Below are 22,270 nucleotides of genomic sequence, written 5' to 3'. Positions count from 1 at the left end.
AAATTAATCACATATTTACAAAATTATATGAATGTAAAAATACAATAATAGAACACAATGATAAAATATATTGAAGAAAATCAGGCACTGATCACAGAACATTTCTTAACCTATTAACTGGGTAAGTTGCTTTTTAATTAATGCAACTGTAAGCTTATAAGAATATTATTATTTGAGTATTTTCTCTTGAATAACATATATCCAAAAAAATGAAGTCGTGTTTTACAAAATATGAATATATTTGCATTCAGAGCTCTAATAAATAGGCAAATGCTTCATAAACTCTATGTCCACAATAATAAATAATTTTGATAGCTTGGGCAGTCAATAACTATATAATTCCGTATATAAGTTTTGCACAATGCCCTAACAAAGTGTATGGTGTGTGTGCAACAAACCCAATCCTAAGCTCAGTCCCAAAGTTCGAGTGTCTATTGGAGGAATCTGATTTCTATTATCAAGAACATTCCTTGATTCTACGACCCTTTCAACCATTACTGATGAGTTCTGCTGTATATCAGAATTTTCAGCAGTTTGTACAATAACAGGTATTGTAATTAGTCTATTTTGATCCATCGACAAAACTGTGTTATTTGTGATGGTACTATTAGTCATTGTAATTGAAGTACAATTTTCTTGTAATGTTTGAGTTGATGGAGCTATCTCACTTGTAGTTTGAATGTGAGATTGCTGATTTTCCACAAAAGTATTGGGTAATAAATTTTTGTTATCAACAAGTTCTGAAGAGGTACCATGTTTCTTGATGTGTCGAACTAAATCGCCTTTTTGTGCATAGGCAGTACCTTTGTAACAAAAATAAATTAAAGGTAGAAAATAATGGTTCATTAATTTTAATATCATATACAAATCGATTTCAAAATCAAACTATGCCTGATATTGAATTTATTAAATATACTTGGCATGACATTAATACAAATATTATATTATATTCAGCACTTACTGCAAATGTGGCACTTATGAGGCTTCTCTCCTGTGTGAGTCAGCATATGACGTGTAAGATGGGAGGACCTTGACATCCTCAACCCGCAAACTGTGCAAACATATGGCCGTTCTCCAGTATGCGTCCTTTGGTGTTGAGTTAAATCTCCTGAGCAGAATAAAAATAAATTTTCAAAAATCATAAGAACATCACACCGTATAACAATAATTATGTGTAAAATTTGAACTTGGGAATCAAATGATGAAATTTCATAAATGGAACTATAAGTATAATCAATGATTTTCCTGGCTCAAAGAACTACTGATTTCATGAAGAAAGGTTATATGTTATAGTATAAAAATATGCCCTTTGCTTAAACTTAATACTAATTTAGTATTTCAATTACTATCTTCAATAGAGCGTGATATACCAACCTTTGGTTATAAATGCTCTATTGCAAATGCTACATTCAAAATTCTTCTCCCCAGTGTGTTGTCTGATATGATATTGCAAATGTCCAGGTGTTCTGAAAGAGGATGGGCAAATATCACAGCGATAAGGGGTTTCTCCAGTATGCAATCTTGTGTGGGCAACAAGGCCTGCACTTTGAGCAAACCGCTTTCCACATATCACACACAATAAGGGTTTTTCGCCTGTATGAGTTCGTTCATGAACTTTTAGATTTTGAGCTAAAGCAAACGTTTTAGAGCAATATGAACAAGAATAAGGACGTTCTCCAGTGTGTGTGCGCATATGCATTTTTAGGCGGAATCTGAAAAATATATAGATACAATAGAAGTTCATTAAATTTAATATTTGAGATATTACATAATAATAATTCACCTAGATGAAACTATTTTTCCACAGGTATAACACTGATTATTTCCACATAAACTAACATTATTCAAATTAAGTTTACTTTTTCTCAATAACAATCTTTTTTCTTTTTCTTCCTGCAGTATTTGGATCTTTGTTTTACCTTTAGATTTGATTTTTGATTCATTACCATTTGCAGCATCAGAAATATCAGACTTTAAAGCCTTCTCCCGATCTTTTTTCTCCTTACGTTTTTGAGCTTTTATTTCTCTTTTTTTTATATCTTCTAACATTTTAGATTCTAAAAATTTCTTTTCCAAAATTGTGTCATCAACATTCAATAATGATTCATCTAAAACTTTTTTGCGACCACGAGTTTTATTAACCTTAGAACTTTTTTCAATATCTTCACTTGAACTCTTTGTTTTAACCGGAGTATCAACACTTTTTCTTTTCCTAAGTATAGGACTTGACTCATCTTGTAATTGTTCAGGAAACTTATTATTATCAGCTTTATCTCTTGGAGTTTTTATATACTCTGGTTCACTATTATGGCAAGAATCATCATTTGCAATGGTAATATCGTCTTTAACAATACCATTGATATCATTTGATTCAATTGAAATATCAGGCTTTACATTAGCAAACTGGACAAGAAAATCATTCCTTAATTTTTTATCAGACTCTTCGCATTGAAGTTTGAATTTATAACTACTATCTAAGCGTTTAATGCATTTGAGACAAATACTTGAAGGCAAATTGTCGTTTTCTAATATCTGTTAAACAAAAACATATATTAATATCATATCTCATATATTAATTAATTTAATTCATTACTTGTACTTCTGCACAAGACATTATTTTTGAACTGATCTGTTCTGAATTGTGTTCACTGAATATCGAAATTAATTTGCCATGACCTAAGCACAGTCTACAAATTTGATTCAAAGCCATTATTTGTATACATTTAAATTTCTGATAACAACAAATTTTAAATATTTATGATGCCATGAATACCATGCTTATGAGTAAAGTTTGCAATGTATTGTCAAACTGACAGATGTTCATCTTAGATAAGTTCACAGTGTTGCGCAACCAGTGGTATCAACATAACGGAAACATCACAGAAAGGAAATTTATAGAGAAAACCGCGGTAAAATGGTAGTTTTTTTTTAATTTAATTAATTGTTTCATTTAATGTAAGTAGTTATACTAATTAGCATATTTTTCATTTTTATCGTTTTATTCAAACAAAATATTCATAGTTTATTTATCAAATATTATATAATATATAATCCCAATTCATTTTAATAAATAACCCTTATGTGTGTTTTAAATATCTTTATTTATAAAATATTAGCGTAGCTACATGATACGTACGTATAACTAATTTAATTACATCAACGCTTTTGACTACTTTGACCACCTTTAATAATTAATAAATTTCAGATAATATTGCGTAAGTTTTTACTAACATGTTGCGATGATAAGACGATACTCCAAAACTAATCATACTCATTTAACAATTTTCTACGTTTTTTAGTTCAACACTAATACATACTTTGTTTGTAAATACATTACAAAAATATTTTTTACTTATAAATCCTACTATATCCATGCTATATCACAAAATCTTGTACCAGGAGTACCAAATACAGACAAAGTGCAGATCGCCCTGTTTTGTACAAAATATTTAACCCAGCATTTGTGCAAATCGACGATCTAAGCCACGAATTAAATCTTCTGACATGTGATTTGTAAATTTGCCATAATTCATAAAATGTCGGCCAATTTGTTCCCAATCGTAATCCTTTGGAGGCATTAGATCAGGGTGATATCGTTTGAGCCATTGGTCGTAAGTGCATTGTTGAGCTATGGAACCATAATTATTTCATTTAATTAATATTGTTATGTAAATATAAAATGTATATTTATTACATCTATGTCGTTTTTTATAGCGCTTTATATAAAGTGACCATAAGTCCGGAATCAGCCTGGACATTCACGGTTTTCTACTTTGCGTTTTAGCTCCATCCGGCCCTCATCAGCATAACTACAAGTTACCGTTTCGAATTTAAAATAAAAAAATATGGTCACCCTATTTAAAGATTAAAATGATTATTATAATATGATCAATTTAGAACAATTAATATTGAATTTCTCAAATTGTAAATAAAACTGATCAACGATATTTAAATAAACAGCATGCTGAAAGTATAGCATATTACGTACATTTTTATTTATAAATTTTATATATATTAGTTTTTGGTATATTTTGTTAATAAGATAAACTATAAATTTATACCAAAGATTATTTTCTAATAATACTTATTAATTATTACTTTAAAATATTATACATACAACTTGTTCGATCATCGTCACCGAAATCGTTGAATTGACTTCCTCTAGGTGGACGTGACGCAAAAGCCTAGAATTTTTTTTTAGAAGACTGTGTAAAAAGTATTTTAATATCTCAACTATATAAAATTTACTTACCACATTTATTAAATATAGAAATAATAATAAAATTGGCATTATCCTATTCATTTTATATGCCTTTACGTGATGTGTGGTCACTAAGTTTAGCCTTAAGAATAACTGCTCCTCTAAGCTTCTGCTGGCTTTTATACAAATTACAAAACACTATTTATTATACATAATTTTTCAATGACGTGTTTGTAAATTAATAAATAATAACAATAATTCTCATGAATGCCAATTGATCTTAATCTTATTTATATCAAATCGATCAAATAAAAGTATTAAGACTTTATGTTTATACAAACTATTCCTATTGCATTCTTGCCTTTTGTGGTCATATATATATACAGTTATTTAGTAAATAATTGCTGAAAATTAAACACCTGACTAATGACAAATAAATTTTTGATTTAAACACGTGTATATAAGCAAGTATAATCGAACATTTCGGTAGTTCAGGTGCGCACAAATATTTATAAATATTTATAAATAGCAAGTAATTTGTAAACAAATTTTGGATAAGAATATAAAAATCAAATCAACTAAAAAGAAAAATCGTCATTCTTATCAGTATTCATAAATCATTTTAATTAAATGATTAATTATGATTAATAAGAAAAATGCTAAATATGTAATTAAGGTTGCCAGTAACTTCAAAAGCCTCAAAAAGCCAAAATATAATTCAATGTCAAATCCATTATTTTTTTAAAATCAGATCAATAAAAATAAGTTTGAGATGAGAATAGTTTAGACATATTAAAAAAAATTAAGTCCATATAAATAATTATTAATTATAAAATTACTCGCATGTTTAAATTTGTGGAAGATTTCTTTAATAAAATATCCAATAATAAAAATGGTTTCTATTTTAAAAAAATACAGTAATCTTTAAATATGGTTCAACATATGTAGTAACATAAATATAAATATGCATCTGTATACATATATATTATATATGTATATATATAATTAAAATAACAATTCTCTAAGTGATGATAAACTTTAAATTTTTGATCATTTTATAAACCGCAATAACAAATTATATTAAAAAAATTAACAAATGAGTTTCATAAACAAATTTGCAAAAATAATAATATTTAAATTAGATTATGGCAATAAAAATACATCATTAGATTTGGCTGATTTTCAAATCGATAGTAAATAGATTGCTATTCAATAGAAATAGACTTTATTTAGAATCATTATTAGCTAAAATAACAAAATAATATAAAAATAATTCTCTTAACTATTGTATAAAAGTAACTGATCTTTAGGTAAAAACAATTAGGTAGATTGAAGGTTTAAAGCATTTCTATACAGCCCTGCAAGTGACCTCGCTGCAAGTAATATTATTTCACGTCTGGAAACACCTGTAAGTGCTTTATGCCATTCCGTGTGATGAACCTGAATTAAAAAAATGTCTCAGTTTTGATATGAATATATATTTACACATATTTTTAATAATTATTACTTGTAAATTTTCAGCCATAAGACTGCCAATAGTGACACTGAAACCGCTATCCTTATACTTATAATCAGGAGGGGTTTCTTGGCTAATAGCTGTAACAATCTGTGCAGGTAATGGTGTTCCTTGTGAACTCAAGTGCAAGGATATGCCAAGTGATGGATGAGTTAACAGTAATAAAGACATATCATACCACCTACAATAAAAATTATATATATATATATATATATATATATATATATATATATCTCAAATAACTGAGCTTCAAAATTGTAAAACCAAACCTTTCCGGTCCTATCTCTTCTATATAATTCTCTACAGCCACAATTGGTATGTCAGCACCAACCCTGGGTTGGGAACGCAAAACACAAATGCGCTCTTTAGCTGCAGCCAAAGCTGCGTCCAACCCGACTGGCTGAGCAGCAATTGTGGTACATTGAGCTGGTAAGCCACTATAAAAAAATATTACACATAATTTATAAAATATGAAAGATTAATTAAACTTGCAATTTATGTTATAAAGTTATATAATAAATGCATATGTATGTTAGAATATTGTGTGGAGTTTCTCAAAAGTGCACACCTTACAGTAGCTTTACCAAAGGTCATCTGAAATGCTTCTCTAATTGGAGAAATTTTTACTTCTTTATCAGATGCAACAACTAATTCCAAATCACCACCAGAATCTATAAACAAAAGTTAGATATAAAATTATTACAAAAGCAATAAGTAACATATTTCGGTAATTACATATGAATTCCCTCATTTGTGGATCCAAGGTTGTTATCATAGTATCAACTGAGTTTTTTGCCTTTTCTGCAACTCTATGCAAAATTCCTCCAGTAGAAACAGCTCCTTTCACCCATCCCATAAAACCCGATCCAGGCATTAAGCTATTTGAGTAGCTGTTGTCACTTGAATCTTGAGATTCTAGCTTATTTTTAACTGGTTCACTTGATGGTATAGCAGCACTGTAAATTTTATATAATCCATTTTACTCAAAGTTTTCTAAGATGTTGAAAACAATCTTCAAATTGTTGTTTAAAAATAAAATGTACTTGTTTGAAGAAACATATATGGGTTCTTATTAGCCGTTATTCTATAGAACTAATTGATAACCTGGCTATTAAAATGTATCGAACCTAAATGTCGTTGAACTCTGCTTATCATTTTTAGTTGCTGCAGTAGAAGGAACATTTTCTGTTGTTGGAATTGAGCTTGGTTGGGTTGCTATGAAATTTGGCAGTGCAGATGGTGGAGCAACAGCTGATAAAATGTTTGAATTGGAATTTACAAAGACAGGGGAAGGTGTTAAAGATGAATCTGTTGACATCATGGGTAATCCAAGTAAAGAAGATGAAGAAGACAAACTACTGAATGCGTCTCCTGAAATTGAAAAAAAATTGTCGACATCATCAAAACTTTTCTAAGTTGTGATGCATGCGAATACCATGTCAGGAATCATACCTGACTTTAATGTATCATCAGTCTTTTTATCATCAACAAATTCAAAAGTGGACTCACTATTTGAATCGTCTTGCATCATTAATTTAATAAATAAATATTATTCGCCTGTCAAAATACTATCCTGACGATTTATACAAATACACTCTTACCAACTGAATGCAGTTTATTTTATTAAATAATTAAATATTTTATTTGTGAGTTGTTTTTAAGATTTAAAGAAGCAAATAATAGTAAAAATATTAATAAAATAAATAATAATACATTTTAAAATAATATTTAAACATTTCTAGTTCTAGAGTTTCTAGTAGTTTTCACTTTATTAGGTTTCCTGCATGACCGTTAAACTTGTTGAATCCATCATAACGAATCGTTCGGCGATTTTGTTGCATTTATTATTATTTTAGTTGGATTTTAGGAATATATATCTAGATTAAACAAAAATATATTTTTCCTGTAACCATGGCTCATAAAAATATATATTATTCGGACAAGTATTATGATGATAAATATGAATATAGGTGAGTCTAAGCCGACTTGTATTATTTTCCCAATTTTGACGTTTACATCGAATAGTATATTTGTATTTTGTAAAAGCATTATTGTACAAATTGAAAATCAGATAATTTGCAAGTTATTTTTGTTTATTTTCAGACACGTAGTGCTACCAAAAGAATTGGAAAAACTAGTGCCTAAAACTCACCTTATGAGTGAGCAAGAATGGCGTAGCATTGGTGTACAACAATCTAAAGGATGGGTTCATTACATGACACATCAGCCTGAGCCACATATTCTTCTATTCAAAAGATTAATAACATCACCACCCCCAGAATAAGAATTTATTGAAGGTTGTTAAGTTTGTATACAAACAAAAGATGTTTTGAGATGGTTTTATCTTCCGTGCCTATAAATTGATATTTAAAACTTCTTCAGGATAACTTAAGGAATATTTTAATTTCATATTCTTTTGTGAATTTGATACTAATTTTAAAAAAATTAAGCAACAAATATATTCACTTTTTGTTTGTGTTTAGATAAGGTATTATTCACTAAATACTTGTTGATTTAAATATATTTATTTAGTTTGTAAGATTTGTCATATTATAGTAACTTCCAGTGCCATGGTAATGTATTTTTCTATGTAAATAAATTACTTACTATATTATCTAAGGACTTTTCTTTGTTAAATGTTAAATGCATATACACATATGTATATGCGTCAGAAAGTAGATATTATCTAAGAACTTTTCTTTGTTAAATGTTAAATGCATATACACATATGTATAATGCGTCAGAAAGTAGAAAAGTGAACTTGAGTCAATTACGCCTTCCAATAGTAATAAAAAATAGTTCGAAATGTGTCAAATCACATTGTATATGTCCAAATATAAAGTAATTTGCTTTATGCAAGTTTTTTTTAAATAAATTTACAAGTTTTTAAATTATGTTACAAACATTCGATACATTAAACTACATTTATGTAAATACTTCATTTATTTTCTTTAGATAGTGTACATAACTAATAATTATTTATTATAATGCGGAACTTCAAATATTTAGAATATCAATAATTCATATATATCTATCACAACATTATTCTTAAATTTTGTATAAAAATATCTATTTTATCATTACGTACAAAACTTTGCTAAAGGTAATCACATGTTTAGCATTAGCGCCATATAGTAAATTAATGAATTCAATTCATAACAAATAGACTAGTTTAATCATATTATACTATTGTTGAGAAATAACAAGTTTGGCAAACTAACTTGAAGAATTATATATGTGTCATTTCATATTTAGACTTTTAATTAAAATAATATTTCATTGAAACAATTCATTCGTTTCACGTAAATATAACTTGAATCAATTTATTATTTCATATTAAATAGAATATTCAAAAGTAATGAATATCTAATACTTCATAATCCTATGAAGTATGATGCTTGTCAAGGAATATCTTTGCCTTATAAAAATTATATATTGATATAGAAACTATTAACAATACAACAAGAATTAGGTGATACCATTTTATACCACAATCAATTCCATTTAAGTTCAAAAATGAATGAAACGTTTTAACATTTTGATGTTCCGACAATTGTTCATTCCCATCACTAGATCTCAGATCATTTGGAACCACTTCACTATTAAAAATGACTTCATTTACAGTTATAACATTGCCATTCTTAGCTTCATTATTGCTAGATGTATCTGCAGGTGCCTGTGCAACTAATAATCTATCATTTAATTCTTGAGGATTCAATAGTAAATTTTCATGGCTGTTTAAAACACTAGTTGATTTTGGTGAACTATTGCCGCTAGATTGATGTACCTGTGGAAAGCTGCCTAACAATATTGTATGAGGTGTTATAGGTATTTTCAATATAGACCGGGCAAATATTTCATTTTCTCTATGTATGTTATTCAACCTTTTCAGCTCTTCAACCTATAAACATAAAAATGTGTTAACTGATAACATTATTATGGAAAGGGGCAGTATGTTGTTTTAGAAAGTTTATATAGAACCAACTGAACATATTGTTGCTGTTGCCCACATGCAAACCAAGAAATAATTACACATTTTCAAGTCAACAATTTACAGAACATATTTGTGATATAAATAAAATCAAAAAATATATTCAAATTTATACATATTGAATGATGTGTATGCATATTATAACAAATTATTTAATAATGTAACTCACCGAACAATGAAATCTAAGAGCAATGGCTTGTAAAGTGTCTGTTTCTTGGACTTGAGCTTCAAGGACAGGCCTTTGCACTGTATGTGTGTTGATGTTATGGGACTGCTCATGCCGATAGCTGCTTACAACATTTCTTCGACTTGGAGAAGATCTTTCTGTAGGAACATAGGAATTACGAACTGGTAGCAAAGGGACACTATCAACTATGTTATCTTCCCAATCAGAGTACTGGCAGTTATTCATGTTGTTAAAAGAAACACTGAAATATCAATAAAAATATAAGTTAGTTGTAATAGGTTTATGGTAACTACCATTTATATATTTACATTTGCCTTTGTTTCATTGCAGAACAATAAATATAGTTTCATATTTGAAATAATACAACAAAATAAAATTTCTAGTTGGTTATTGTATATAAAAGGTGATACATTTTGATTCTTCAAACTAGTCAAACAATTTTAAAATGTGCTTAGACATAAAATTTATTGCTATGAATATTTATTGCTATGAATATAAATAAAATTGTTTTTCAACGTAGCACAAAAAACACGACACATAGCAACATAGATAAAACCAATTAATACAACAATTGACATATGCTGTCTGCCATAATTAGAAAAATATAATTTTTAAATAATCAGTGCTGCCACAACCGGCGATATGATTATTAAAAAGATCCAGAAAGGAAGAAATCGATTTTCAGTTCAGTTGTTAGTAATTAAAATATTTATAATATTTATATTCATTTTAGAGAGTTTTAATTTATTCAGTCTTATTTATTTCAAACTAATTTCGATACAAAGCTCATCTATGAAAGATTTAGCTATGGATAACTTGCTTCTGTTTGTTTGAGACCATTTTTGACAGTTAAACAGATTTTTACTTCATGATCAGCTAAAAGTTTCATAAAAAGTAATAATGGGTGATACAAATGACACTGGCATTACTGCCACGCTTTCTAACACAGAATCGATTAATAAATTAAATGAGCTCACAGAGTTATTGAAAATAGTAAAATTATACACTGAAGCTTATAGGTAAAAGATAATTTCACATTGTTTTCCTCTTTATTTGTATTAAACTAAGTTAATAAAATATTGCAGAATAAAATTTATAGAATGTGGCAAATTCATTGAAGATAGCAATTCAAGAAATGACTTGGCAAATGAGATCGCTGAAAATATGTATGTTAACATCAGCTATGATTTGAAAGCAGCTTGGAAGCAAGATCGTATTCACAAAAAATAGCTTTTGCAGGAGGCCTAAGTGTGGAGATATTAAACCAATTGCTAAATAATTCACTATTATAAACTGTTATATAAATCGTTTTTGGAAAATGAACTGATGAAAAAATTGAAAGATACTAAAAGTACAGAAAGCAAGGTGACACAACTATGTCAAAAATTAGATGATGTTCAGAAACGGATACAAATTCAGACTTTGAAACTTAATGCACTAAACGAAACAGTTAAGTGTCATATAGAAAAAACACGAATATGAATATAAGTATAATAAATTTAAATTATTTTATTTTGACAGTTTCAGACTGTTTAATTTTTCTTTTATTGCTCTTCTTTCACATTCAGCATCATGTAGACTTTTTCGAAGACGAATAAGTATTGCAGCATTTCTATTCTAAAATTTATCAACATTATAAAGAAGTGCTTTTATAAAGATTTGATATTATTTCAAATTTAAACATTTACCTGTAATATAGTGTGATACTTTCCATTTGACATAGTTTCAAATTCATATTGTCTTTTGAGTCTGTTGCTGCCTGTAGTTTCAACTTCAGATCTGCATTATCCTTATTAATCTCTGATAGCTTTTCTTTACCTCGCTTTTCTATTATATCCGTTTTTAATCTTGAAGAACATTCTATTTGATGCAGTTTATATTAAACTACTGTAATGGTTTTATACAAGTTTTAACATTATACCTTTTGCTTTATTTGTGTACTCATCAAATGATTCTTTAAGAATTTTTTGTTTAATTTCATTACTCGTGTTTTTTTCTTCTTCCATTGTTGCCGCTAGTTGTAGTTTCATTGTCATATACTTGAGTTTATGTTTTTGCAATTTTATATCCTATTGATAAAAACATTCTATTACTTCAATTTTATGTGGTACTTCGAGAAACAAAACATTAGAGAATTATTATTGGTTATTATATTTAAATGATTTTTGTGTTTATGTATTTATAATAAAACTTTTAAAAACAGAAAAATGCTTTATATAAATTAAAAACACATAAATAATCTTTAAATAATAAAACCAAATTGTCTACAAGCGGTTTCAAATGATAATTCTATGATGGATGTTTCCTTAAAAACTCCGAAAGCAAAACTATTTTAAAATAAGTAAAAATCAATGTAATATGTAAAATAGATTTAATATATAAGAAAAAATATATTACTTGCAGCTGTTTTTTTAATTTGTCACAATCAAAATTTCTATACTGTTCTTTCAAAATATATAATTTCTTTTCATGTTCAAAAATTTGTTTATCCAAATTCTCCATTTGTTTTTTTTCTTTTAATTTTATAATGTTAAAACTTTGGATATTTACTTTAAAAGAATTACAAAATATTGTAACTTATCTGATCATCACGAATTTTTAATTTCGCAAATTTCGATTTATATTCGTTATTTTTTGTTGGTGTCTTCTCTTGCATTGATGTACAAGTTCAGACTTCATACACAAGAAAGGACACTTATGGAGGACGCCATTTTGAGTGTTATCGAACGATAGTCAATTAATACAGTGAATTAGCGTTTTTTTTCATTTAAAGTAAATTGTAGTGAGTTAAAAACAAAAAGTGAACAAATTATAACTGCGTAAGTATATCTATATAAGTATTATTATTATGCCATCTGCTATAAATGCTTCTTTTGTTTTTACTTTATCTTTTGCCCTAAGCTAATACAATACTGAGCCGGTATTTTAATACTTCCTAGATTTTAAGTATATTTTTCTCAATAATCACACATGCTAATAATAATATTCAATATTGATATATTGTTAATACCTTGAATGTACCTTAATTAACAAATATTAAATTTTGTTTGAAATTGATGTGTAAGGTTAGAATAAATTTTTCGGTCGATGCTCAAATATTAAAATGGATTCACTTGATTCGTGTTCTATTGTAATAATTTTATTTTGAGACCGACAAAACAATTTAACTTGAATATATGAATTAATTCTAGTTGAATGTTGGATCATTTGGTATTGTTGAAAGGATATAGCAAATATTTTCAAAATGAGTTGGTGTTGTACATAAATAAGTTTCGGTTAAATACGTAGTATGTACTTAATGTAATTCATATGATATTCGTATATTCATATAATAATCTATATCATGTCAGAATTTTTGCGATTTTTGTTATATTCATGTCGCAAAGTATTGATCTTTATTTTCTCATAGGCATACCGAGAGGTTTATTAAATATTTTAACTTTTTTCTATTTGATTTTATTCATTTTACTATTAAAAACTTATTATTAAAGCCTGATCAAAATCTTTTAATGTTATGCATTAATGCATATTTAGGCATTTACATTTTTGCCAATATGTAAAGATTTATATTATTTCTTATTATTTTTGGTGTTTTTTTTTCATATTCAGGTATTGGTCATATCTTAAATCAAATCTGCTAAAATCTTAAATCAATCCTTCACAATAATTATATATGAGGTCTTTTGGTTTCCTATATTCTCACCAACATTACTGTTTCTAGAAATATTAGTAAAGTGAAATATTCTTTCTAAAACATAATCAGTCAATTCTTTTATTACTTTCAATATTAACTTTTCCCTAAACTGCTTTAAAACATTTAAAATGTATTTTTTGCGCCTAATTTATCTATCTATTGGGTTTTTGTTCGACAATTTTCTGTTCAACCCTTTGTGGTTTATTGGGTGGAGGATGGTCAGTCTGCGTTTTTACGACTCCGCGGGGTTGAAGTGGGGGGATCCTGTGATAGGTAACCACAAACACGCGCTCGTTACCAAGGCGATCATTTGTTTACGGTTGTGTTCTTATTCAAACCATTGTGTTCGGACAGGCAGTGACCATTTCGCCCCACAAACTCGCCCACATTAGTGGAAGGAGAAAATTGAAGACAACTTACCTATCTGTTATTAATGTCGATTTTTTATGTTCGGGGTATATAATCCATTTTATTACGAATATTTCGAAGTTTTACATGTTCGATGCAATATTTGTTCAGTATATGATTTAATATTTATTTGATTTTTTTGGGACCGGAAGTCTAAAATAAATATGATTTATTAGATAATCTCTCTAACTAAATTGTTTTTACTACTCCAAACTGGATGTAAATAATATTACATACGCTCATTTTACTGTTCATTAAAAAATATTTATTCCAGATGTTATCTCATTATTGACTATCAACATTTCACAAGCCTATATCACTAATGTGTTGTAATATTTTTATTAAAAAAAACTATTGCTTACACACAGTGTGACGAGCGTTGTGAAATTATATATATACATATATATATATATATATATATATATATATAAATTATTCAAATTTATGCAGTCAATGCGACAAATAAAAAATAACAAATAAACAATATCATTATTTATTGTATTAGTTTCGGTACCATTCAGCAGGAGAAAATCTTCAAAATATAAAAATTAAGTCAATACTAGATAATTATTAAATTTTTAATTTTCTGACAATCGTATTTAATCAAATAATTACTTAATACTTTGAAGATACTTAATACTTTCTCACACACATCTAGTGCCCTAACTAGTACTAAAAATAATTTTATTCTTATTTATTAATTCGACGTATTCTGGGTAGCTATTATGATTTTTAAACTTCTTAACTAAGATGTGATTTTTTTTACAATAAATATTTAAAGTTTTTTTAAGTTATTTTATTTGGGGATATGGGGATGTTTCCTTCTTCAGAAACTATTGATAACAATTAAAAAATAAATTATTTATTTATATACTTATTTAATTAATATAAAATTGAAATAATTCTCTTTGTGGCTAATGATTGCAGGAAATTGGCTAGTCAGTAAGGTAAAAAGAATTTTTTAAATTTTATGTTATTTAAGTGTATAAATGTATTTTTTGAAATTTGTTTTTAATATTTCCTCAAGAAGGGGACGGACATCCCATATTAAATGATTTTGAACATTGTAAATTCTTGGTGTGAGGTTTTTCTAAGTCCAAATTTTGCCATATGCATATTAAATGGTTGTTCTTATGGATAAATGGAAGAAAAATGACAATACTGAAGAGCAAATATGTTTCTATCGTGAAGTATAAAATCTATATTTATATAGGCTTTTCGATAAAAAAAATAATTCATTGCATGACTTTCTATTCATCGTATTACTTGTACCCCACAGTGGTTTTTAATAATTCAAGTTTCGTTACTGTAATAGTTTTGACATAAGACCTCTATTGAGCAGTGGCGTGCCTTCGCCACCCCTTACGGCTTTGTTATCCAACTGTTCTCTTCACGTTTAGTTCACCCGCTCTCCGATGATGAAACTCTAACCTGTAATTTATTTTCTGACGCACGACTTCTTCGTTTAATATTTTATGCGATTTTCTAGCAAACCGCTACATTATTTTCCAACTTGAGCAAATGGTGTCGATGCCTAGAAAAATATTGATTTTACGATATTATTTGCAAAATTAGTACGAATGATATTTTTAAAACCGCAATTGAATTATTTAGTGGGGGCATTTTATATATTAAATTGAATTACTGCCATCATATATTTATATATTTGCAATATCATTCGCTTTTTAGGGCCCGTAGGTGAGCGGTTAAGAGCCTCGGGGCCTGAATCAGAGGTCCCGGGTTCGATACCCGCTTCGAGCAGTCTGTTGTCAGGTAGCAGTGACAACGATTTTCACTTGGAAGTATAGATAGCAATATGTTTGCTACCCAATAAAAAGTCAGCCCTATTAGATTAATTCTAATAAGAATAACATAAATCATCAAATATGGATGGATTATAACCATTGGGTTATAATAAAAAAAAATCGCTTTTTGTTGTGAAATTGATCAGTTTCCTAAACTAACGCAGTTATCATACTATATGATAGTTCTGTGCGATTGATTATCGCTATCAAATAATCGATTTTCACATCGAATAAATTATCTTCGGCGTTAAATTAGAAAAATATTTTCAGTTCTAATTAAAATTGGTATCTAAACTATACTAAATACTTTGGTTAATTTCAATTTGAAAGTAAGTTACCCAGGGGGTGATTTTTGGACCTCTCTTCCTCCCTTGGTGGATACATAGTGGTATTTAAAATTGCCTCTCCCCTTCCCAACATTGCGAGTATTTTTTTGGTATCTAGGAAAAACGTTAATTTTTTATTTTTTTAATCGTTTTTTTTTTAAATCTCAGGTAAGGAATAAATACACGTGATATCTTACTAGACTTACTCCTCCTCCACGTGATTTTGTATTTCGTGTCTGATATTTAAATTCTATTATAAAGAATGCTGCTAATGTTTGCTACATTATCAACTTTTTGTTTTATATATAGTAAGTTGTGGAATTTTAAGCTGCAGAATTTTAAAACATTGCTTGTGGAATACGACGGCATTTTATTAATGCATTATTATACATGGGAAATAGTTTTACGAAGAAACGATATGTACTTAAGTTATTATAAATTTATGCTTGTATCATGAAGTAGATTCCTCAATACAATTTACTATTCTACTCAGCCCCTATTATTTGGAAATTAACCAGGATTAGACACTGTAATTGATAGATAATTTCTGGGAATTAGATTCTATTAAGCAGATGATACAGAATATATAATACTTTCGTTTAATATATAATTGCACTTCTGTGCGTTGGAAAATGTATGAAATGAAAGAAGTTTTATAATTAAAGACTTGCTTATTTTTTCAATAAAAACTTATTCAGTTATGGAACGATGAAATTTTAATGAGGTGTGTATATATCGAGCATTTACTATTCGAAAATAAATTATAATTAATGCATTAAATAAGTCGTACAATCAACATAATTAAAATAGTCATTACGGAAATAAATTTGTTAAATTATTTAATCAATCTATTAATTTGGATTGTGTTCAATTTATAATAGCGCGTTATAAATATTTTGTATCCTAATAATTGCGTTCACAAACTACTGCGTATATGGCTTGTTGTGCAATTGTGTAGCCATAGAAACTCATTTGATAGAAGTTTCATATATGCTCGTTCATAAATCATTAGATCACAAACTTGTCATATCGAAGATATTGACTGTATTAGTATACTTTGTTGATAGTCAGGGCAAATGTATTTCCAATACATCAAGGAAAGGGTCACTAGGCGATGCATAATGAAATGAAATATCAATCATTTTTGTAATACACGTAGTGTAATGAAATTAAATACTATTGTCATCAATATGCATAAAATATGTCATTAGGTAATAATGAAAATTTCGTTTATGGTAATTTGGTTATTATATTAATAACTGGACACATCGGTTTAAAACGAAAATGAAATTGGTTTGAGTTATATTGCGAATGTGACTGCTACAACTAGATATTATTTTAGGCCAATGTCCAGATTATTCGAAATAAGTTTTAAAATATAAATTATCTTTGTCTTATCAGTAGCTTATGCCAAATTATATCCTGATCGACTAATAGCGCCTAATGGAACAGAATATTTTCTATGTAATGCTTCCTTTTTTTGAGGGAATTATTATAACTTTCAAATAATTATTATTTATGTCTACTTATCAGTAGCTCATCGAAGCATATTTATGTTGGTTCAATTTATACAATTTTAATTTATACTAGGATACAATTTTTATTCTTGTAATCCTTATTTTTATTTATTACGAAAAGCTCTGATTACCGCACATGAGGTCATATAATAAGGCCGACGATGAGCTTTTCACGGTTGCACTGTACTGTTAAAAGTTGCCCATGTATGAAATTGGGAGTAGGAAGTTAGCCCGCCGATAGATTGTCATTCTCTGAAATGCCCTTGATTCGATACACTTTCAAAACCCATCAAAATCTACTATTCGAGACTTTGAGTTGGGGTCTGAATGTTAAGGGAAATATAATAGCAGATATTGATTGTTAAATAATAACCTACTCTCATGTATGAGATTTATAGATTAAGATGGATTGTATTTTAATATATTTGAATACCAATATTTGAACTAAATCTGCTACGGAATTTTTTTCTGAAAATCAGATAAAATCATAACGAGTGTTCTTTTATAATATTGTTAACTTCCCGTAGGCATACCTTAGAAAAAAAATGGATGTATGTGTGTGCGTGTGTGTATGTGTGTGCGTGTGTGTATGTGTGTTCTGGTACAAATTTTCGTCGACGATTTCGGGAACACGGATGAAGCGATTTGAATAATTCAAAAAACATTCGATTCGTATTGATAAGGAGACGTACTGATTAGTTTTTGGCAAAGGCAGGTCTAGCCGTTCCGAAGATATGGGGCAAAAAGTGCCAAAAACGGTAACTCAGTTTTTAAGAGAACGGAGCGTCCGATTTGAAAAATCAAAAAACATTTTACTTGTATTATCAAGATGAAGAACTGATCAAATTTTCATGAAGGTAGGTCTAGCGGTTTCGGAGAAAAAATGCCATCTGGCGGTCAAAAATGATCATTAGACATATGCACATCAATTTATCAGATATTTTATAGAGATTTTAACAATAGGTATAAATTTTGTTTACATTCCTACGCTTGCTTTAAAAAAAAGTTCAGAATTTCCGAAATATTTCAAAATACACTTTTCTTCAAAAAGTCTTTTTTTTTTCAAACGTAAATTTTTGTCAAAAATTTGTTTTTCTAAAATCTAATTTTCAGAGTAAATTTTTTTCAAAAATGTTAATCTTTTTAAAAAAAAATTTTGGTATGGGAAGTTCCAGCAATTTGCCTTAAGGAACGATGCCATGCGCTCCACTAGTTATAATTATATTGATATTATATCGTTTGAAAGTGGCATATAGTCCATGTTTATTTATATTATGCAAAATTCGTTTACATTGGCAAGCATAGAGTCAGAGATGTTATTCATATTTTTTTATCATTGCGATAATTTTAGTTATCATTTATTCTACGATATAGTCTTCGTTAATGCGTTTTGAAAACATCCACAAAATAATTGACCTATAAACGAAACCATAATGTTCAAAAGTTTATATCACACAATAATAATATTTTATTTTTTGGACGATATACGTTTTGGCAGAGTTTTCAACTCGCTGATAGCGCCGCTTATCTTTTATTAAACAAGACAAGCAGTTCAACATAAAATTCACTCACACTTGTAAAAATTAATTTTGAAACAATATTATTTTGCGTCATACAAATGAAATTGTTGAAGCAAAACATCGCATATATGTGTCTGTTTAATTTACATACGAGTCTGGAATAACTTGTAATAAATAAAAGCATGTGGCTCTGTCTGGTCACTGAAATCATGACATAATTCATAACAATTTTTTTTGCAAAGCGTTAAATTAATTTATCAATTTCTTGTGGGATTTGGTTTTTTTTTTATTTTATCCTTGGCTTTAATTTATCAATTGGTCAGCGGCCTGACAGTCTTTCTAGTCCATTTCAATCAATTTTCTATCGATTTTCTAACGTATATGTGAACCTGCTATTCGCATGTCCCACGTTCCTATCTATATGTACACCCTAATTATATACATGAGGAAAAGAACAAACAAGTCTAATGTATTATTTACGTTTAATGCCACAATTATTATCGACCGTATGCCGTTTTTTATATACACTCTTTTTCTACAACCAGTGGAATTTTTTCGGAAAATTAAGTTATATTATGTACAATTAATACAACTATATTGGCTTTTAGAAAAAAAAACAGCGAACTATTTTACTATTATTCTTGTTAGTATTTTATATTTTATGTATTCAATTTTAAATCTTTTGAAGACTTTTGCATTACCTACTGACTGCTAATTATATTTTTTTTTATTAAAGCTCTTAATTTTCAATTTGTCCCTGTAGATACATTTTGTTCCTTTTTTTTATTTGTTCATTTTTAACAGCAATCAGAACCTTACGTCTTATGAGCTGTTGGGCTGAAACTTCTTCTTACTTCGTATTTTTTAGATGGTAACTCAATGGTTAATCCATCCATATTTGATGATTTTTGTTATTAGAATTAATCTAATAGGGCTGACTTTTTATTGGTGCAGCAATGCCGGGCAAGGGCTATTTTCACTTGGAAACATATTGCTATCTATATTTTCAAGTGAAAATCGTTGTCACTGCTGCCTGACAACAGGCTGCTCGAAGTGGGTATCGAATCCGGGACCTCTGATTCAGGTCCCGTCGCTCTTAATCCTTACATACGGGCGAGCCCCTTATTTCTTTTAAAATTAAATTCTAGTTTGTATTATTAATACTATTTTGTATTGCATATATGTCCATACTTAATTTTTAATTATCTACTCAAAGCTAATTTTATAGTTTTAATTAATCTTTCAATTCTCATTTTGTTGTTACTTATTATAAATTCCTTTTCAAGATTGCTAATCCTTCGTTTGATAAAAATAAAATGTACAAATCTGAGAAACGTTCAATAATATTTCCAGAGTTTTATGATATCTAATTCTGTATATTCTCTAGTTAGTTTTGCTTAACGGATGTTGTAATCATCATTGATCAGTTTATCTTTTATTATATGTTTATACTGAATGAATTGGTCGTAAAGATAAAAATAAATTAATTGATTTGAATTTCAGGAAGCACTGGTAAATGTTAAAAATACAATTTTTAATTTTAAAATTTGCAAAAATATAAATAAAAATATATAAAATAAAATAGAAAAAATACTTTAATTCTCTTAAAAAGTAACAAGGATTAGCTTTTACTTCTAACTTAGTTACTCCAGAATGATTATTATTCATTCTATATTTTATGATTGATTATTAGAGAAAAAATTATCCAGTTCAATAAAAAAGCGTATTATTTCTGGTTTGTTTTTTTTTATATCTGTATGATTTTTATACCTATCCCATATGGAACATTAGCAAATTTTCGGAAGTACTTAGAATGTTTCAATCGAATGTCAATCTACTGATTGGACGTCCAGGTATGAATTCTTGTAATATAATAATTTTCTATTCTTCAATAAAGTAATACAATGTATTACATAATTTTCTGTATCCAGGTTTTGTTAATTCCTGTTATTGTTAGAGCTTTTTAACCTCTTATTCAGATAATTCCGTATGGCAATTCGAACACATCCCCACGTGCATGTTTTATCCCCCACCTTTTCCAATAGCCATATAGAGCTCTCCACGATTTCATATTTTCCAACACAAAGGTTCGATGTCAACATATCTCTATCCCCACTTTGTTTTTAACCTCATACTCCTTCTAGCCCTTATTTATTCCATTTTCATAATTATCCTTCGACATTCGTATCGAGCACAATTACCAGTACGGCATCGAGGAAATTCAATACCAAAAGTATTGGTAATTGAATTATATTTGCCGAAATTTTTTAGACCTCGGTGGAGCATTTTTATACTTTGTATATTGAATTACTTGGGAGCATGAATTTTCAATCGTTAAGGTCCATGAATGTTTTGAAGATGAAAATGATAACAGCATTATTTTCTTCATAAACAATTATGATTCAATATTGTTTACCAATAATGTAAATTTTGAGCTATATCTCATAATTCAATTACTTAGGTTAAACTTAAGACTAGTAATATTTCACTATTGTTTTTTTGTTTTTGTTAAACCATGAACTGAATTTTCATATATGTGGCAAACTAATAAAAAAAATTTGATAGAAAATTGATTTCCAAATAACTTGAAGATAAGATACAGTAATTTCCAACCTTTTTGCATTGCGCCCCCCTGTTTTTCTAATATTTTCATCAGTACTGATCCTATCATTAACTGATATTATAATTTGTCAGGCTACAAATTAGTATATTTTATTATATTTTTTTATTATCTGCAGTCAGAACTTTTACATGTTATATAAATGTTTAGAGCACTGCATATTTCTAAGAACTACGTTGTTAGGAAGGCAATAATTGTTCTTACTATCAGAGACATAGTTTTTATTTTTGATTGTTTTTATTATCTGAGACATAGTTTTTATTAACTTCCCGTAGGGTAAGTTATTGTAATGGGCCGAAAATCGAAATTGAAAATTTTTTCATTTCTCGACGTTTTGAAGGTTTCTGAACATTTTGGCATACCTCAGAAAAAATGGATGTGTGTGTGTATGTATGTATGTATGGATACAAATTTCCAGTCTCGTTTAGAATATAGAAATCGAGTTTTTGAGAGAACGGAGCATCCGATTTTAATGTTCTAAAAAC

General features: G+C 28.2%; 6 protein-coding genes across 6 annotated transcripts in view; 2 read left to right on the top strand and 4 right to left on the bottom strand.

Moving 5' to 3' along the window:
* Positions 1 to 195: 195 nt before the first annotated feature.
* LOC113366686 (zinc finger protein 577-like) lies at positions 196 to 2,726 on the bottom strand. Its single transcript, XM_026608343.1, has 5 exons — positions 2,594 to 2,726; positions 1,784 to 2,532; positions 1,375 to 1,712; positions 962 to 1,108; positions 196 to 803 (listed from the first exon to the last, which is right to left on the bottom strand). The coding sequence occupies exons 1-5, from the start codon at positions 2,708 to 2,710 to the stop codon at positions 367 to 369; spliced, it is 1,788 nt and encodes a 595-aa protein (XP_026464128.1). The 5' UTR covers positions 2,711 to 2,726; the 3' UTR covers positions 196 to 366.
* A 2,655-nt stretch (positions 2,727 to 5,381) lies between these two features.
* LOC113366756 (protein PRRC1-like) lies at positions 5,382 to 7,306 on the bottom strand. Its single transcript, XM_026608412.1, has 7 exons — positions 7,170 to 7,306; positions 6,845 to 7,088; positions 6,453 to 6,673; positions 6,286 to 6,388; positions 5,987 to 6,154; positions 5,709 to 5,898; positions 5,382 to 5,641 (listed from the first exon to the last, which is right to left on the bottom strand). Exons 1-7 carry the CDS (start codon positions 7,246 to 7,248, stop codon positions 5,522 to 5,524), a joined length of 1,125 nt encoding a protein of 374 aa, XP_026464197.1. The 5' UTR covers positions 7,249 to 7,306; the 3' UTR covers positions 5,382 to 5,521.
* Positions 7,307 to 7,628: 322 nt separating this feature from the next.
* Positions 7,629 to 8,096, top strand: LOC113366595 (cyclin-dependent kinases regulatory subunit-like). Its single transcript, XM_026608228.1, has 2 exons — positions 7,629 to 7,687; positions 7,821 to 8,096. Exons 1-2 carry the CDS (start codon positions 7,629 to 7,631, stop codon positions 7,999 to 8,001), a joined length of 240 nt encoding a protein of 79 aa, XP_026464013.1. The 3' UTR covers positions 8,002 to 8,096.
* Positions 8,097 to 9,099: 1,003 nt separating this feature from the next.
* On the bottom strand, positions 9,100 to 10,346 carry LOC113366821 (lysM and putative peptidoglycan-binding domain-containing protein 3-like). The gene is made up of 3 exons (XM_026608475.1): positions 10,204 to 10,346; positions 9,878 to 10,136; positions 9,100 to 9,618 (listed from the first exon to the last, which is right to left on the bottom strand). The coding sequence occupies exons 1-3, from the start codon at positions 10,218 to 10,220 to the stop codon at positions 9,100 to 9,102; spliced, it is 795 nt and encodes a 264-aa protein (XP_026464260.1). The 5' UTR covers positions 10,221 to 10,346.
* Positions 10,347 to 11,439: 1,093 nt separating this feature from the next.
* Positions 11,440 to 12,334, bottom strand: LOC113366820. Its single transcript, XM_026608474.1, has 4 exons — positions 12,293 to 12,334; positions 11,817 to 11,964; positions 11,584 to 11,755; positions 11,440 to 11,512 (listed from the first exon to the last, which is right to left on the bottom strand). The coding sequence occupies exons 2-4, from the start codon at positions 11,929 to 11,931 to the stop codon at positions 11,440 to 11,442; spliced, it is 360 nt and encodes a 119-aa protein (XP_026464259.1). The 5' UTR covers positions 11,932 to 11,964; positions 12,293 to 12,334.
* A 253-nt stretch (positions 12,335 to 12,587) lies between these two features.
* Positions 12,588 to 22,270, top strand: part of LOC113366037 (heterogeneous nuclear ribonucleoprotein K-like) — a 37,891-nt gene continuing 28,208 nt past the window's right edge. The window contains exon 1 of the mRNA XM_026607589.1: positions 12,588 to 12,714. The gene's annotated coding sequence lies outside the window, so the exon portion shown is untranslated. The remainder of the gene's footprint in view (positions 12,715 to 22,270) is intronic.

Source organism: Ctenocephalides felis, unplaced genomic scaffold (genome assembly GCF_003426905.1).
Source record: "Ctenocephalides felis isolate EL2017-DRISC unplaced genomic scaffold, ASM342690v1 CF-g0.4_SCAFFOLD_01170, whole genome shotgun sequence".
Classification (NCBI taxonomy): domain Eukaryota; kingdom Metazoa; phylum Arthropoda; class Insecta; order Siphonaptera; family Pulicidae; genus Ctenocephalides; species Ctenocephalides felis.
This window is presented reverse-complemented; position numbering and strand designations above follow the sequence as displayed.

Excerpts from the sequence above, each read along its gene's own strand:
- LOC113366686 (XM_026608343.1), bottom strand. The coding sequence starts at position 2,710 with ATGGCTTTGAATCAAATTTGTAGACTGTGCTTAGGTCATGGCAAATTA. Across the intron at positions 1,713-1,783 it reads GGAAAAATAGTTTCATCTAG|ATTCCGCCTAAAAATGCATA; the intron begins GTGAATTATTAT and ends TATATTTTTCAG. Across the intron at positions 1,109-1,374 it reads TAGAGCATTTATAACCAAAG|GAGATTTAACTCAACACCAA; the intron begins GTTGGTATATCA and ends TATTCTGCTCAG.
- LOC113366756 (XM_026608412.1), bottom strand. The coding sequence starts at position 7,248 with ATGATGCAAGACGATTCAAATAGTGAGTCCACTTTTGAATTTGTTGAT. Across the intron at positions 7,089-7,169 it reads TGATGATACATTAAAGTCAG|GAGACGCATTCAGTAGTTTG; the intron begins GTATGATTCCTG and ends TTTCAATTTCAG. Across the intron at positions 5,899-5,986 it reads GAAGAGATAGGACCGGAAAG|GTGGTATGATATGTCTTTAT; the intron begins GTTTGGTTTTAC and ends TTTTTATTGTAG.
- LOC113366595 (XM_026608228.1), top strand. The coding sequence starts at position 7,629 with ATGGCTCATAAAAATATATATTATTCGGACAAGTATTATGATGATAAA. Across the intron at positions 7,688-7,820 it reads GATGATAAATATGAATATAG|ACACGTAGTGCTACCAAAAG; the intron begins GTGAGTCTAAGC and ends GTTTATTTTCAG.
- LOC113366821 (XM_026608475.1), bottom strand. Across the intron at positions 9,619-9,877 it reads CTCTTAGATTTCATTGTTCG|GTTGAAGAGCTGAAAAGGTT; the intron begins GTGAGTTACATT and ends TTATGTTTATAG.
- LOC113366820 (XM_026608474.1), bottom strand. The coding sequence starts at position 11,931 with ATGACAATGAAACTACAACTAGCGGCAACAATGGAAGAAGAAAAAAAC. Across the intron at positions 11,756-11,816 it reads GTACACAAATAAAGCAAAAG|AATGTTCTTCAAGATTAAAA; the intron begins GTATAATGTTAA and ends TGCATCAAATAG. Across the intron at positions 11,513-11,583 it reads AGTATCACACTATATTACAG|AATAGAAATGCTGCAATACT; the intron begins GTAAATGTTTAA and ends GATAAATTTTAG.